This window comes from Cynocephalus volans, chromosome 3 (assembly GCF_027409185.1).
Source record: "Cynocephalus volans isolate mCynVol1 chromosome 3, mCynVol1.pri, whole genome shotgun sequence".
Classification (NCBI taxonomy): domain Eukaryota; kingdom Metazoa; phylum Chordata; class Mammalia; order Dermoptera; family Cynocephalidae; genus Cynocephalus; species Cynocephalus volans.
The window spans coordinates 59,132,139-59,147,371 of NC_084462.1; the positions used below are offsets into that span (position 1 = coordinate 59,132,139).

The 15,233-nt window shown below is 41.1% G+C and overlaps 1 protein-coding gene across 1 annotated transcript in view; it reads left to right on the top strand.

Annotated features, from left to right (window-relative positions):
• Window positions 1-15,233, top strand: part of ADAMTSL3 (ADAMTS like 3) — a 345,110-nt gene that overhangs the window by 310,874 nt on the left and 19,003 nt on the right. The window contains exon 23 of the mRNA XM_063090639.1: window positions 14,645-14,827. Within this exon, the coding sequence (XP_062946709.1) occupies window positions 14,645-14,827 (183 nt within the window). The remainder of the gene's footprint in view (window positions 1-14,644; window positions 14,828-15,233) is intronic.

A 15,233-nucleotide genomic window follows, 5' to 3' on the forward strand; every position in this document is an offset into this window, starting at 1 on the left:
TGTATTTAGTCAAATAATCAATTATAAATTGTTGGAAATTCCATCCATCTTCCCATCCATTCAAAAGCATTCATTAAGCATCTACTAAGCTCAGTCTAGTCCCTTAGTGTGCAGAGGTGGGTAAGATCTGGTTTCTGCAGCTAAATAGACAAAGGAATTATGATATGATATTACAAATGTAAAAACAGAAGTGTTTATAAAGTTTATCAGACACATAAAGGAGAGAGACACATAACTTCTAAAGAGTTAGAGAAGGTTTACAGAAGAGATGAACTGTAATAGGCCACTGGTAGCAAAAGGCAAGGACATTTCAATCAAAACAGCATACATGTAAAAGCACAGAAACATGAGAGAGCCTAGCTTATTAGCAAAACCACAAGCAAATTCATGTGACTTAAAGCAGAGGATGTGAGCGGGAGTGGGAAGAGGTGGGTTTGGAAGTATAAGTTGGGACCAGATTGTGAAGGGCTTTTAATGTCATGCTGAAACCTTTGGACTTCATTTTGTTGGCAGTGGGGAGACGAAAGTTTTAAGCAGGATGCTGGTGTGAGCCAATCTGTGTTTCACTATGGGTGAAAATTTACAGGGGAAAGAAACTACAGAAAGCCATAAATTTAACTAAACCAAATTTTATCAGTGGTCATTGATTGAATTGTTGGGCCTAAAACCTGCCAGTCACTTGAGATACTGAATTAAAATTTCATGCCTCTGATTTATCCAGGGGAGAGTAGACATATCTGGCATTTAGCAGTGGATGTGTCATTCTTTTAGGAGCTGGGACACAGGTGTCCCCGGGCTAGGGCTGGGGTGTTGGCATTTGGAGGCCTAGTCAAGCATGAAGAGCAGCTCTATTGCAAAGAGCTAGGGACTATGCACTAAGAGGCAACATCTCAGTAAAGAACAGACTGAAAAACCATCAAAACTCATAATTAAAAATAACAGTAACTTGAGCACCTAATGTGTGTCAGCTTGAACAGCCTAGTAAGTGGATATTATCTTTGTTTTGCTAATGAGGAAATGCGTTCAGATACATGCAGTTACTTCTCCTTCTTTCCATACCTAATGAGTGTGTGAGCTAAGATTTAAACCCAAGTCTGTGTGACTCCAAGGGAACTGGACAGAGAAGGAAAGTCTGGGTTGGAGATAGCAGAAGGAGAACCATCCAGGAGGTCTAAGCAGAGAGCAAAGTGTCCAAACAGCAACCTGGGGCAGAACCTGGGAAGTGCCAGAGCTTGGGGACAGGGTGTCAGAGGCCCAGGGATGGTAACAAACCAGGGCCTGACCTCACCTGGAGAATTGCCCATGGTGTGAGATCTAGGATCCAGGTAGAGTACACCGAGAGACTGATCTCTTGCCAGCCTGCAGGATGCCAACCAGTGTCAGGTCAAGGGCAGCCCGTTGCACTCGGTCAGGCCCCAGGCTGCTGGAGGCCCCACCTTGACATGTCCTTCCACCATCACTGCAGCAGTGGGAAAGGAATGTAGCAAACTGTGTGCTGTGTAGTAATGACTACACTCTCCCTCATCTAACCCACAGCACATAGAAAATCTTAATGTTATACCCAGTGTAGTGTGTTTGGAGAACATCAAGGTTCCTGAGGCTAGAGGATAAGGTGTTGTTAGCAGTGGTACCCACATATTGCAAAGGCTTTTGTGCTTTTCTCCTTTGAGAACAGTAAGAGCTATAGAGCTAGGAAAATTGACTTTTACTCCGCCATGGAAATAGAGTAAGTGGGACAGCTTAAAGAACAAAAGAGAAGAGATGGTGCTTTGAGGATGGAGGAAAAGGAGCCCTGGGGAGTCTGCACAGCCTTGAGATGTCACCCCAGGATACCAGCAACCCACACATTGCTCTCCAGGATTTGGTGATGACAGTGGTGAGACCAACCTGAAGATAACAGTGCATGACCTCCAAATAAGCAGCACTTTTAAACTGTAGCTTTTAAGGAACAGATAAGAGCTGTTTGTTCATCTTCATTCAAATGTTACATTGATAGATTCCTAACATTGCTGTTTATCAGGAAGGGCCTCAGGATGTCCACGATTCTCCCCTCTGAGCTGCTGTTGAGGAGCTCTCCCGTCCTCTGTACTACAGTCTGGTTTACAGCACCCGTAGAGCTCCAGCATGTACCACCACCATGCTGGATTTGCACCAGCTCTTGACTTTGACTCCTCTTCTTCAAGGAACCACTGGAGGAATTTGGTTTTGAGCTAATTTGTGGAATAATTTTCGTGGGCACTTTCTAACCTATCGATGAGACCCTGGAGGACAGTGTCCAGCAGTGAACTGTGTAGTGTTCACGAGATATGACCGGCAGAGTTAAAGAGAATGGCTCAGGCCCAAGCAAACCAGTAGCCCAGGGTACCTGAGAGGTCAGGGATGACCACACCAGGAAGAGGGCTTGTCGTCACCCTCCTCCATGTCAGAAGAAACATGTTTTAAAAGCCTCCTGGGAAAGATTTTAGTTATGAGTAGGGGATAGACACTCTGACCCAGTGATTTCTAAGTCCTCAAATCAAATTGCTGGGGGAACTGATTATCCCAATCTATTAACACCATTTTACTAGAGAAGAAAAAGTACTTCTGCAGCTATTCAAGAGAATTCTGTAAATGGTAAAAGCCATAGCTTATATTTGGAGACAGTTCTGGATATGGCATCGACGGATAGTCCTTCTTATCTAAAAGCATAGAGAACATATTGCCAAAAAAGAACAAAAGGTATGCAGTTAACTCAAAAAAATGATCATTCCTTACAAAATTGACTATACTGTGTCAATTGACCCTGCAGTTGAGAAGAGAACATTATTCTAGTAGCTTTAAGATATTTTCTTTGACACTGAAACCGTTAATTCTTATTTATTTGTTTAATTTATTCATGATGACTTCCTTTGAGTTTTCCTGCAGTGTTCAATTTGCCTCTTATCTTAGAAATTGGTAACATTATTTCTTCATGATACCCTGGCAGTAATGGATGGTAGCTTAAACTTTCGCTTGTCATATATGAAAAACAACAACAACAACAAAAAAAAAACAATATAGTGTGAGTGCTGAGCATGTAGAGGAAACAAACAAATGAACAAAAGCATACAGGCATGATACATATTTATATAAAGATCCAGCATTTTAGAGCAGCCTGACTAGGCCAAGGATTTTATAGTGTGGAATATTTCACGGGCCTTTCAAGGATGAAGGAAATTTGTTTTGAAACACTAACTATTTTAAAGACACCCTAGAGGTGTAGGCTTTTTGCAACACATGTTTCACAGCCCCTCCAGATCTGAACTTTTTTCCACAACAGTTGCCTTCCAAAAACGATTTCAGCATTGTGGAAACATAACATTGAATATTTCAGAGCCGTAAGTCTTGAGGGAAATAGCCTGTCTTTGAGGTTAGATAAATAAGTTTAAACTATTCCTGACATTTTATAGCTGTTTCAACAGAGCAAACATTTGTAGTTTTGAAAGAGCAGTGGTATGAAGAAGCCTGTCTGCATTTCCTCTGGCCTCTTCAGTTCTTTGAAAATGTTCACACGTGTAATGATGCTTCTAGGTGCTGAGTCCCAGGGTCAGCTTCTCTCCTCAGCACTGGGGACTTTTCTCTCCCCTTTCACATCTAAAGACTTGCCAAGTTTTATTGTGTTTTCTGTAATTCCTTCAATATGTAAGATATCATTATCTGTGTAAACTCAGTATCATACCCTAGCCATTCTGAGATTTAAGTTTCAGCGTAATTGTTTCTGTCCCTGTCAGTTCCAGCGTTTGGACATTCCAGAGCCTTCTGGAACTGACTCTAGACATTCTCTGGGGCATGCACTGGCCTGGGCCCTCTTGCCCCTGGCTCCTGCATTAGGCTGTGTGGTCTCTCTTTTGCCCTCTCTCAGCCAGGATGCAGGACTCAGCTCCTTGACTGGTTTCCACTCATAGCAAGACATGCATTAATACCAAGCATGTGGCAAATCTGTAAAGCGAGGCTGAAGATTCAGGGATCACGGCAAAGGCATCCCATCACCTAGCTGTCCCTGCTCCCTGTCCTCTCTCCTTACTGCCAATCTCTTGGATTGCCATGGGAACTCTGAATTCTTCTCTCCCTCTTGTGCAGCTCTTGCCTATAAGTGAATTGTGTCCAAATCATCCCAGACATTCTGAAGGAAAAGGATTCACCCTCTTTAGAAGACAGCTGGAGTTATATAGAGCAAAACCACTGCTCTGACCTTTGGTTTGTTCTGTTCAGTGTACTTTAACAAACCTCATGTGTGTAAGACGCTGCTCTGGGACTCCTGAGGTAGACATGGCTGGTTTTTGCCTGAGGCTTTGTGCTGAGTCAGAGGCCCTTATTAGATTGCTGACCAAAGAGGCAGATTCACTCTCCCTTACTCCTCTGTAAGCGTAAAGGTGAAAGAAGCTGGTGTTAGGCAGGACAACAGAGCTATGATCCCAGCACCTACAACAGTGCTGGCACACAGCAGGCACTTGCAAAATATTTGTTGAATGGATGAATTCTTGACTACTTGAAGGTACATGGGGCTTGGGGGTGGGTGGGCAGTCTGAGCAGCATTTATATTGTTCCCTACACCTAATGATATAAGCAAAGGCGTGAGGGACTTAAAGCAAGTAGGAAGTAATAGAACACCAGAATAACTCGTGACCAAAATAGACTTGTTAAAAAAAAATCACTTTGGGGAGTGTTCTGGTTTCTGCTTTTAATTCTGCTGAGCAGTAAGTTCTGCTGAGATGAACATTAAGCTTCCAGCATTCACACCACAATCCTCACCAGCCCAGCTCTGCGTTTCCGAACTACTGAAGCTCAGGGTGATTGCTGAGAGCATCCCGATACAAGGGCCAGTGCCCTTGTGGCCTTATCTGAGGCTCAGACTTCCTGTGAGCTGAGCTGCAGAGGGGCCTCGGAAGTCTCTCTCAAGCCCAGGGGAAGCCAGCAGAGCCAGGGCACTTCGGGCCACGTGCAGTGCTGCAGGTAGGGAGACCACACCCCAACGGATGCTCTGTGACGACGTCCTTCACTCAGGGGCTCATTTTGATGCATCCCCATCCCTCAGCCAGCCAAGGTGCAAATGCAGCAGAAATCATTTTCTGGGCCTGGAGGACAGGGAACCCCATGAGACATGTGCAGTTCAACAAACTTTTACATGCCCAGCCCTGACAACAAGCAACTCCTAGAAAGACGCAATACAATACTGACCATGATGTAATGTTGCAAATGTGCTAGTGTCCGTGAGGATAAAGCACAATAGGAGCCAGGAGGAGTATGTAGCCAGCTCAGTGTCATGAGGGTTTCCAGGAGGTGTGAACAGGGCCACAAAGAGGAGTATGCCAAACTGAGGATTGAGGAACATTCCAGGCAGAGTAAAGGACATACAGCAGCCAAAGAGGGCAAGTTGACTACAACGGGAGCCCTGTGTTGGGCGGGAGGGCAGGCTGGGTGAGAGCTCAGTGAGGCGATGGGCAGGTCAGGGCCTCGTGCTTCTGTAGGCATTCATGGAGCAGCTCAGGCTTCTAAGCACTTTGCTCCCTCTGACCTTGTGTGAAGGATAGTTTGGATGGAGGGAAGCCAGCTAGGAGGTTGTTTCAGTGAATAAGGCAAGGACTATGGCCCAAAGCTACAGCAGAGACCATGACAATGCAGAGGAGGATCCCAATCTGAGAGAGTTCTTAGAAATAAATTTTTTTAAACTTCATGGCAAATTAGACCTGGAGGATGAAAAGAAAGTGAGAGCCAGGAATGGCCTTGAGGCTGGGGTGATTGGAGGGGATGGGTGCGCGAGAATGACAGGGAGCAGGCATATGGGGCAAGAGGAGAGAGAGATTGAGTTCACTCAGGGACTTACTGAGTTTGCAGCGCCTATGGGACCTGCTGATGGGAGATGCCCAGGAGTTTCAAACTCAAGGGAAAGATAGATAGATGTGGGGGTTTTCAGCATAGGAATTTTATCACTGGATTTCTGTAAGTAGATGAAATAGCCCCAGGACAGTGCGTACAGTGAGGAGGAAGGTCTTGGTCTGTATTCTGGTGTGGTTCCATTCTTTCATTTCATACTTCCTATTTCTGAAATTTTCTTTTAGAATGCAATTATATCAGTTTGTTCTGAGAAGCTTGTTCTGGTGTGGCCATTTTGCCATCTGGGTTGTTTTCATACCTAAATTTTTAGTCCAGACGCCCATGGTTACAAGAGACAGAGAACCACCTTGAACTGGCTTCAGAAAAATGGAGAAAGGACTGGCTCATGAAACTAAAAACTCCTGGGGTGCAGCTCACTTTGGACACAACTATATCTAGGAACTTAAATGATTTCCTCAAGAATCCACCTCTCTCTGGCTCTGTTTTTTTTTCCGCTATATTTTGAGGTGGTTGGTGGGGTGGAGGTGGGGGCAGATCGTGTAAGGCCATGTAAGCCATCATAAGTGTTTTGTTTCTTATTCTAAGTGAGAAGGATAGAAGCCATCAGAGGACTCCGAGCAGAAGAATGACATGATCTAAGTTACGTTATAAAAGAAACACTCTGGCTACTATGTTGAAAATAGCCCATAGGAAATCAAAGAGTGCAATGAAGGCAAGGGTGGAAACAGGGAGACCAGTTAGGAGGACTTTGCAAATTCCAGATGAGCGGAGCCATCTTTAAACACCCTGCCCTTAATGCCACACCCCTCTCCAACTACTGCCTCAATCCTCAATTTCCATTTGTAGAAAAACACCTCAAGAACAGGGTCTTAGACCATTTTTGCTTCTCAGACAGACCGGGTAATTTAAAATACATAAAACTTTATTGGTTCATGGTTCGAGGCTGTGAATGCAAGATTGAGGGGCTGACATATTGCAAGGACCATCTTGCTGCATCATCCCATGGCAGAAGGGCAAGGGGCAGGGGGAGACAGAGAGAGAGAGAGAGAAAGAGAATGAAACTCATCCTTTTATAAGGAATCCACTCCCTTGATAACCAAACCAATTCTCATGATAATGACATTAATCCATTAATAAGAGCAGAGCCCTCATGGCCTAATAACCTTTTAATGGTCCCACCTCTTAATACTGTTGCATTGGGGATTAAGTTCTCAACACATGCTTTGGGGGGCCACATTCAAACCATAGGAAGTAGTTTATATTCACTGTCTCCAATTTCAACTCCCATTATTTTTTCTTGAATCCACTCCAACCAAGCTTTATCCGCACACCACTCCACCTTTATAGCTGTTATCAAGGTTGCCAAGAGACCCACCACATAAGGCTGCATTGCTAAACTTAGTGGTCACTTCTCAGATCTCATCTTACTTGCTTATTTGACTATGGTAGCATTTTACAATTGCACATCCCTCCTTCTTGGCTTCTAGGAACTCAGTCTCTCAGTTTTCCTTCTATTCCTTCTCAGCCTCCTCTGTTTGTCCCACCCCTTGTCCCTGATCTCTAAGTTGAAGTATCCCAGTACTCCGTCCTCAGACATTTTTTCTTCTCTACCTATACTCACTCCTGTATTGACTCGTCCATGTTCAAGGATTCAAATGTGTCAGCTATACACAGGCAACTCTCAAATTTGTGTTTGCAGCCCAGACCTTTCCTCTAGCTCTAGATTAACATATCCAAGTGTCTGCTCAGCATCTCCCCATGAATATGTAATAGGTGTTTCAAACCCAACATGTCCATAACTGAACTCCTGAGTTTTACTGCCAAACTTGCTTCCCCCATAGTGTCCCTTGTCTCATTGAATGGCAATGCCATTATTTGATTTGCCTGAATCAAAAATCTTGCAGTCATTTTTGATTTGCTTTCCTCTTTCATACTTCCCCTTCCCTCCTTACCCCACCCCCTGGTCAAATGCTGTCTGCTCCACCTTCAAAATATATCCAGAATCTGGCCATTTCTCACCACCTTCACTGCTACCACATTAGTCCAAGCCATCATCATCCTAGGCTGGGTAATTAGAACACCTTCCTCACTGGTCTCCCTACTTCTGTCCTTTCCCCCTACAATCCATGTTTTCAACACAGCAGTCAAAGCATTCTTTAAGAACATGAGTCAGATCATGTCAGTCCTGAGAAATCTTCAGAATGGAAACAAAGCCTTACAATGACTACAAGTCTCTCTAGGATCTGAGCCCCACCTCCCCCACCTGTCACTTCTCTCACCTCAACTCCTACCACACTTTCCCTGGCGGACATCCCTGCATCCACAGGTCCTTTTCTATTCCTCCAAAATAGCAGGAATGTTCCCTGGACTCCAGTCTGATGAAGCCTGTGGGACTGCTTCTCAGAATATTTCAAGGGCAAAAAAATACATTGTATTATAAAGAAAACCAATTATAATCAAAATACAGATATCAAAATATTAATTGTATATGACAAAGTCAAAGATACTACTACCTTGGTTTGTTGCTTACATTCATAATTGATGGAAATTCTAAATTTCAGCTAGGGTTAGTGAAAAGGTCAGAGACCCCTGAATCCCAACTGTGGCTCCACACGAGGTACACACTCCCCAGGGTCTCCCCAGAGACCTTACTTCAAGGTTAAGGGACATGCTCTGCTCTCTGGCTGAAATGCTCTTCCTTGAGATCTCCACACAGCTTGTTGAACCTGGCTGAAGGCCGTTAGTAAACCTCTTTTCAACTCAGAATTGGCAACGCTATTGCTTACTTGCTTCTTACCATGGCAGAATTATGAATAAACCAATGTATCTGAAATGGTTTCGGGTCTCTCACTGTAAGAGGCTCTAGACTTGAGAAAAACCTCCCTAATTTGGACTAATTGTAGGCAATAAATCTGAATTAATAAAGATCCCTGAACTGTAAAATGTTTCAAACTTATGAGTTGTTTTTAAAAATGTTCAGGCACTTAAACAAGAATGACTTAGAGTCTTAAAGGAACCTCCTTTAATTAATAAATAACAACTTAAATTCACATATCAATTGTGTGCATATAGTGGAGGCCAAGAAAATATTTAAAGGGATTTCTGAAATGATTTGCACTTTTCCCCTCAAATATTTAAGGAGGTTATTTTCTTCCTAGCTAGTATAGTCCTTTTCTAAATTACCACAGATTCCAAAATAATAGTGTCTGAATTTATGAGGACTTTACCTTACAGTCAGCACTCTATTATCTTCACTATTTGGAAGAGAACATTGGCATGAATAAGCAAAAAAGTCACGCTGATGTATCTTTGGAATAAAATATGGTTTTCTTCCAGTAAATGCATTCCCAAGTTCATTCATTTATGCATTCAGCAAATATTCACATCCTGATCTTTGCCAGGCACTAGGCTCATGTTCTATGGGGGAAACACGAAATTATAGCAGTACTAATACTCTAAGAGAGTTCTGGTCATAGAAGGCAGACAATAAAAATAGGTTGAATAAATATATAAAAGGATGGATGAATGAATGAATTTATCTCACACACATCTTAGAGCTGAAAGGGATCCCAAAAGATAATTTGACATGAAATCCCTTGCCTCATTCTTGTCATTTCTGAGCAACAGGAATTTCTGAGACATTTAGGAAATGACAAATTCACTTCTGTGGTCTTTAGGTTGAAAACAGGAATGTTTGATTTGCCCTTCCTAATGTTACCTTTTGAAATAATAATACAGCATGTAAAAGTGATACCAAATATCACTGGAAGTACTGGAAGGAGGAATGTTGATCTGGAACTGTGAGAGAAGGAGGAATTTCTGCTTTTTAGAGCTCTGAGTCCAAATGATGATGTTAGGCAGCAAAAATGACATTGAACCAACACTCAAGAGGCACCTGAAGAGCATCCACTGTTCAAAAATGTAAATTTTAGTGTCCGCATTGTGTCTTCAACAAAGTGTAGGAAGGTGAGATAAAAACAAAGGGATATTTTAAAATCTGGCTGAGAGAGAGGCAGAAATAAAAGTAGAATTGGAAAGAATTTTTTAAAAATCACAGAAATAAAATCAACATTAGAAGCAGAAAGCAAAACACTCTACATAAAATGAAATGAGTAAAACGGGGGCAAGCTTAAGAATTTCTCGCAAAATGCAGAAGAACGCGAACGGAAAGCTAAAAGCAATGAGATAACATGGTGATGAACACCAAGAAGAGAGATTGACAGTCACATGGTTGGTTTTTCTGAGCAAAAGAAAGGAGAAAAAAGTAGCAGACTCAGAATTTAAAGGTTTAAAAAGAGAAGGAGAAAAAGAGAAGGAAAAAACAAACGTTTTCCTGAGTGGGAAAGAGACTGTAGTTTACAGATTGAATGCCCTACAGTATTCCAGGCAAAATTAGTGAGAAATTAATACTGATCAGATGCTGGAAAAATTTTTGAAATTTTAAGATTAAAGAAAGAATTATACAAGTATCTAGAAAAGAAAACAAGCAACTGAATAACAACAAAAATAATATATTACTTGAAAGGGAATTGAAAAATCGGCTTGCCTTAAACTTCTTCGAAACATTAAATTTCCACATGTCAAAGGACAGCATGAACGAAGTGTCTAGAAAAAAAGTTACAGCACTTCTATTCTGTGTCCAGTTAGGCTGTATTTCTTGGTGGGAGAAGAGAAAAAGTTCCTACACCTTCAAGGTTTCATAATTTACCCTACTCACTAACCTACCTTTGCGGGAAATTACAGGCACTCTACTGTCAATTAAGAAATGAATCTTAATTAGGACCTCAACCATGGAGGCCTTGCAATATAAAAGAAATGATGAAAAAACATTAAAATAATTTATAGAATTTAGTCTAAGGTTTTTTTTTTTTTATTGGCTGAAGAACAGATTGCAAATCTCAAATGAATCTTTAAAAGAAGACATATAATGAAAAATAACAATTTAAAGTGATCTGAATTTCAAATTCCATATTCTATCCAAAAAAACTAGATGGAAGACAGATGTTAGAAGAAGCAACTTCTGATTTTCTCATCCTTGGAGGATTAGGGAACTAGCGGATATGTTTCTATTCATAACGTTGATAATCAGAGAAATGTTTGAGATTTTTATCAAACATTTTAAAATGCAGGGACAGGTAATACATTCAAATCAAGAAACAAAGCACCAAACCATGAAAAGTCTTGCTCCTGCTCCTGTGCCCACTGCCCTATTCTTCACCTTCTCTCCCACATCTGCATTCCATGTTCCTCCTTGTAGGTATTTTCCCTCTCTGGACTACATGAGGTATAGCTTCTATGTTCCAGAGGTATCCAGTTTACCTATATTATGAGTCCTTATCTCCTTGTATTGCAATCAACTTTTTCCTCCATAGACTCCCTAGGTTAAGGTCTTTGAGGAACTTAGTTTCACCATCATATCCTTAGCATTATCACGGGGTCTCACACATAGTCACCACTCCATAAACATTTTTAGAATGAGTGAAATAATGGTGATAATTGTATTGCATTTCAAAATGTAAGATATGTAATCAAAGCTGTACCCAAAAGAAAATGAATAGCTTTAAATATTTTACATTAAGATAAGCAAATTAAAATATGTATTCAAATCAAAGACTTAGAAATTTTCTTGTAAGCTAGAAATAGAAAGACATTTTTTTGACATGATAACTATCAAAAACCAAAAGGAATCATCATGCTTAAGGAAGAAACATAAGTAATATTCCTGATAAAGTTGGAAACAAGACCAATATGCCTGCTGACTTAGACTGTTGGGGCTGCTGTTAAAAATATCACAGGTGGGGTGGTATATAAAAACAGAAATTTGTTTCTCACAGTTCTGGAGGATGGGAAGTCCAAGGTCAAGGCACCAGTAGATTTGGCATCTGGTGAGAGTCTACTTCCTGGTTTGTAGATGATGACCTTTATCTCAGTGTGTTTTCACAGACAAGGAAGTTCTCTGGGGCCTCTTTAATAAGGGCCCTAGTCCCATTTATAAGAGCTTCACCCTCATGACCTGATAATCTTCCAAAGGCCCCATCTTCAGATAACATCACATTTAGGATTAGGTTTAAACATGAATTTGGTGGGGACACAAATATTCAGTCTATAGTACCTACTATTGCTGTTATTATTCAGCATTCTTCTAGAGACACTAACTAATAAATAAGACAAGAAAAAGAAATCAGAAGTATACATATTGAAAAGGAAGAGATAAAATTCTCACCATGTGCAAATGATATAATTGTTTACTTAAACAAAAAACCCCCCAAAACCCCAAGAAAATCAATTGAAAAACTATTCAAAATAATAAAGTTCAGTAAGATGACTAGATACAAAGTAAATATGCCTATGCTCATAGTTTTCATAAGTGTTAGCAATAAACTACAAACATATTTTTTAAACTCTTGCTTACTACAACAACAACAAAACCTATGAGATGTTTAGGAATAAATTTATTAAGAAATGTATAATATCTACCTACATTATAGTTAAGTGACATTATGGATCAAACTGTGTGGGTGTAAATCTCAGCTGCAGTGTTTAATGGCTGTGACTATAGCAAAACTTAACCTTTCTGTGTATATATATTTGTAGACAAAAAGAGTAAAAAGATATATGCACATGTGATTAACACCCTTTTGGCTATTTAGGGTCAGCCTAGTTTTCATAGCAAAATTTAAAATAAATCTCTCAGTTTATCAGTTTTTTATTGCTGCTGTAACAAATCACCACAAATGTAGAGGCTTAAAACAACAGCCATGTATTATATCACAGTTGTGTACGTAAGTCTTGGTACAGTGTGGCTGAGCTGAGTGTGTTCTATTCAGAGTATTAAAGACTGAAATCAAGGTGTTGGCAAGACTGCACTTTTTCAGGAGGCTGAGGGATTAATCTGCTTCTCAGCTCCTTCAGGCTATTATTGGCTGAATTCATCTCCTTGTCATTGAAAGACTGAAGTTCCCATTTCCTTGATAGTTGTCAGCTGGAGACTACTCTCAGCTTTTAGAGGCCACCTGCACTCCCTGGCTTGTGGCCCCCTTCATCTTCAAAATCAGCAGTGGCAGATTTGTGTCCCTTTCATGTGTTGAATTCCTCTGAACTATTCTTCATCTCTCCTACTTTCTCTTCCTGTATATCCCCCTGGCCACTTCTTCTGCCCTCCTCTTCTGACTTTAAAGATGTGTAGGATTATATTGGGCCCATCCAGGTAATCTTCCTGTTTTAAGGTCAGCTGATTAGTAACCTTAATTACATCTGCAAAATCCCTTCACTCCAGTACCTACATTAATATTTGATTGAGTTACCAGGAGATGAGAATCTTATGTCAACATCTTTAGACTTCTGCCTACCACTCTCAGATCATAGGACAAAAAGCCACGGTCAACCATCTCAGACTCAGATTTTTAAAACCTCAAGTATTATATCTGAACGTAATGAAGTTCCTATTCTTATTTCAGATTCCTTTCACAGATGAGACAGTTGCAATCTAAACTGACTTGTCCAAGGCTAAAGAACTAATAAATCTTGAGAATAACAGCAAAGCCTCCCCCAGTCAGTGCTTTTTCCTCAACCTCTTTGAATAGGAATTGAGTCTTTTTCTCACCTTGAGTTTTTAGGCAATACTTTAGGCCAGTATCAATTTTTAGTTTCTACAAGTAAATTCAAGCATTTCTAAGTAGACAGTTTTCTCAAAAGCCGCACAATAACTGCCCTAAGAGACTTGAATAACCAGCTTGGTGTAGTGGACAGAAGAACTGGGCCTGAAGTCATAAGGCTTACTAGCTTCTTCATCTGGGAGACAGAGCTAACAATGACTGCCTCACAAGGTACAGGAATAACTGTGAGAGTCAAAGTGTCACCATGTTCATGGACCATCCACTTTACCTGCCATAAGGTGCATTGCATGTGTTGTGATAATGGTGGTGACATCTTTTTTTCTGTCACAGAGTCATGCCACATCTTCCATGTGCTCTCTAGCCAGAGCACAGCAGGAGGAGAGGATACTCAAAATCAGTCACCTAGTGCAATCTCAGGTATCATGTGACGCTGCCCCAGCTCTTAAGAACCAAATAAGATTCCTCTGAGTTTCAAATTCCATAGACCAGATGCTAAGACTTCTCAAGATTTGGGGGAAGAAATTATCCCAATTCTTCATGCTCCCTTTTGTGTCCAGGCTACTGCCATGTTGCTTACAGTGTCTGCACCCCACGACGTCGATCCAGACTTGAAACTCAACATTTCTTTTTGTTCCTGAAATTATCATCTTTTACAAAATATTAATGAACAAAACCTATTTCCCTAACCATTTTATATTCCTCCCGAAGGAGAAGTGTTTCAATGCCTATGCACCGCAAACAACTTGAAGATCTATATTAGATATTTTTGTTTTCCAAAAACTTCCGTGTCACAATTCACCGATGGGAATTTCTCTCTCTGAATCTGCCTCCACACCCCCCAGCTTCCCCAGCTCTTTGTTTCCAACCACCTTCCCCCTACCCCACCCAACCTCAAAATTCTCTACCTTCCCAATACAGAGCAATCCCACTCTCTTTGGCTCCTGTTCCTTAACTTATAACATGAACCAATTAGGTGCTCAGTAGTCCTTTGCTTTAAAAGGATTTCCCCACCTGCCACAGAGGAGCTATAGAAATAGAAATAACCATTTTTCTATTATATATGATCAAACCCATTTCCTGACTTGTGGTCAAAACACTAAATGGTATTTGTCACCTGATTCTGTGGCCCTGTTCTTAAAGGAATTGCCTTTGTCATATTTGTTTTTGTTCCAAAGGTGTCCCTCAGCCTAATATAACTTGGTTGAAGAGAGGAGGATCTCTGAGTGACAATATTTCCTTGCTTTTCAATGGATCCCTGTTGTTGCAGAATGTTTCCCTTGAAAATGAAGGAACCTACATCTGCACAGCCACCAATGCTCTTGGCAAGGCAGTGGCAGCATCTGTACTCCACTTGCTGGGTAAGTGTCAAGTTCTTATTGTTCTGGAAGTGCCCCCTATAATATATACAAAGTAGATCCCAGTTTTGTCGATTCTGCTGTCAAGTAGTGAACAAGATGGACGTTAGATGGTTTTAATCATTGCTACCACTGCCTACTGAAAAACGAGCATTAAATTATAACACCCTGTCTTACCACTTCTCTTCTTAGAAGGTCGTGACTTTCTTGATGTTACTCCTCTGCTTAAGAACCTACACCGGGATATAAACATTTCTGCCCAGAATCAAGACCCTTCATGTTCTGTCTCAATATCTCCTTGACTCCTAACCCCATTCTAGGCTAGCAGTGAGCTCTATTCTAGTCCAGGTGGCTTCCTGCCCTGTAACCCAGCACACCACACACCATGCTCTTTCCCTCTTTGAGGCTT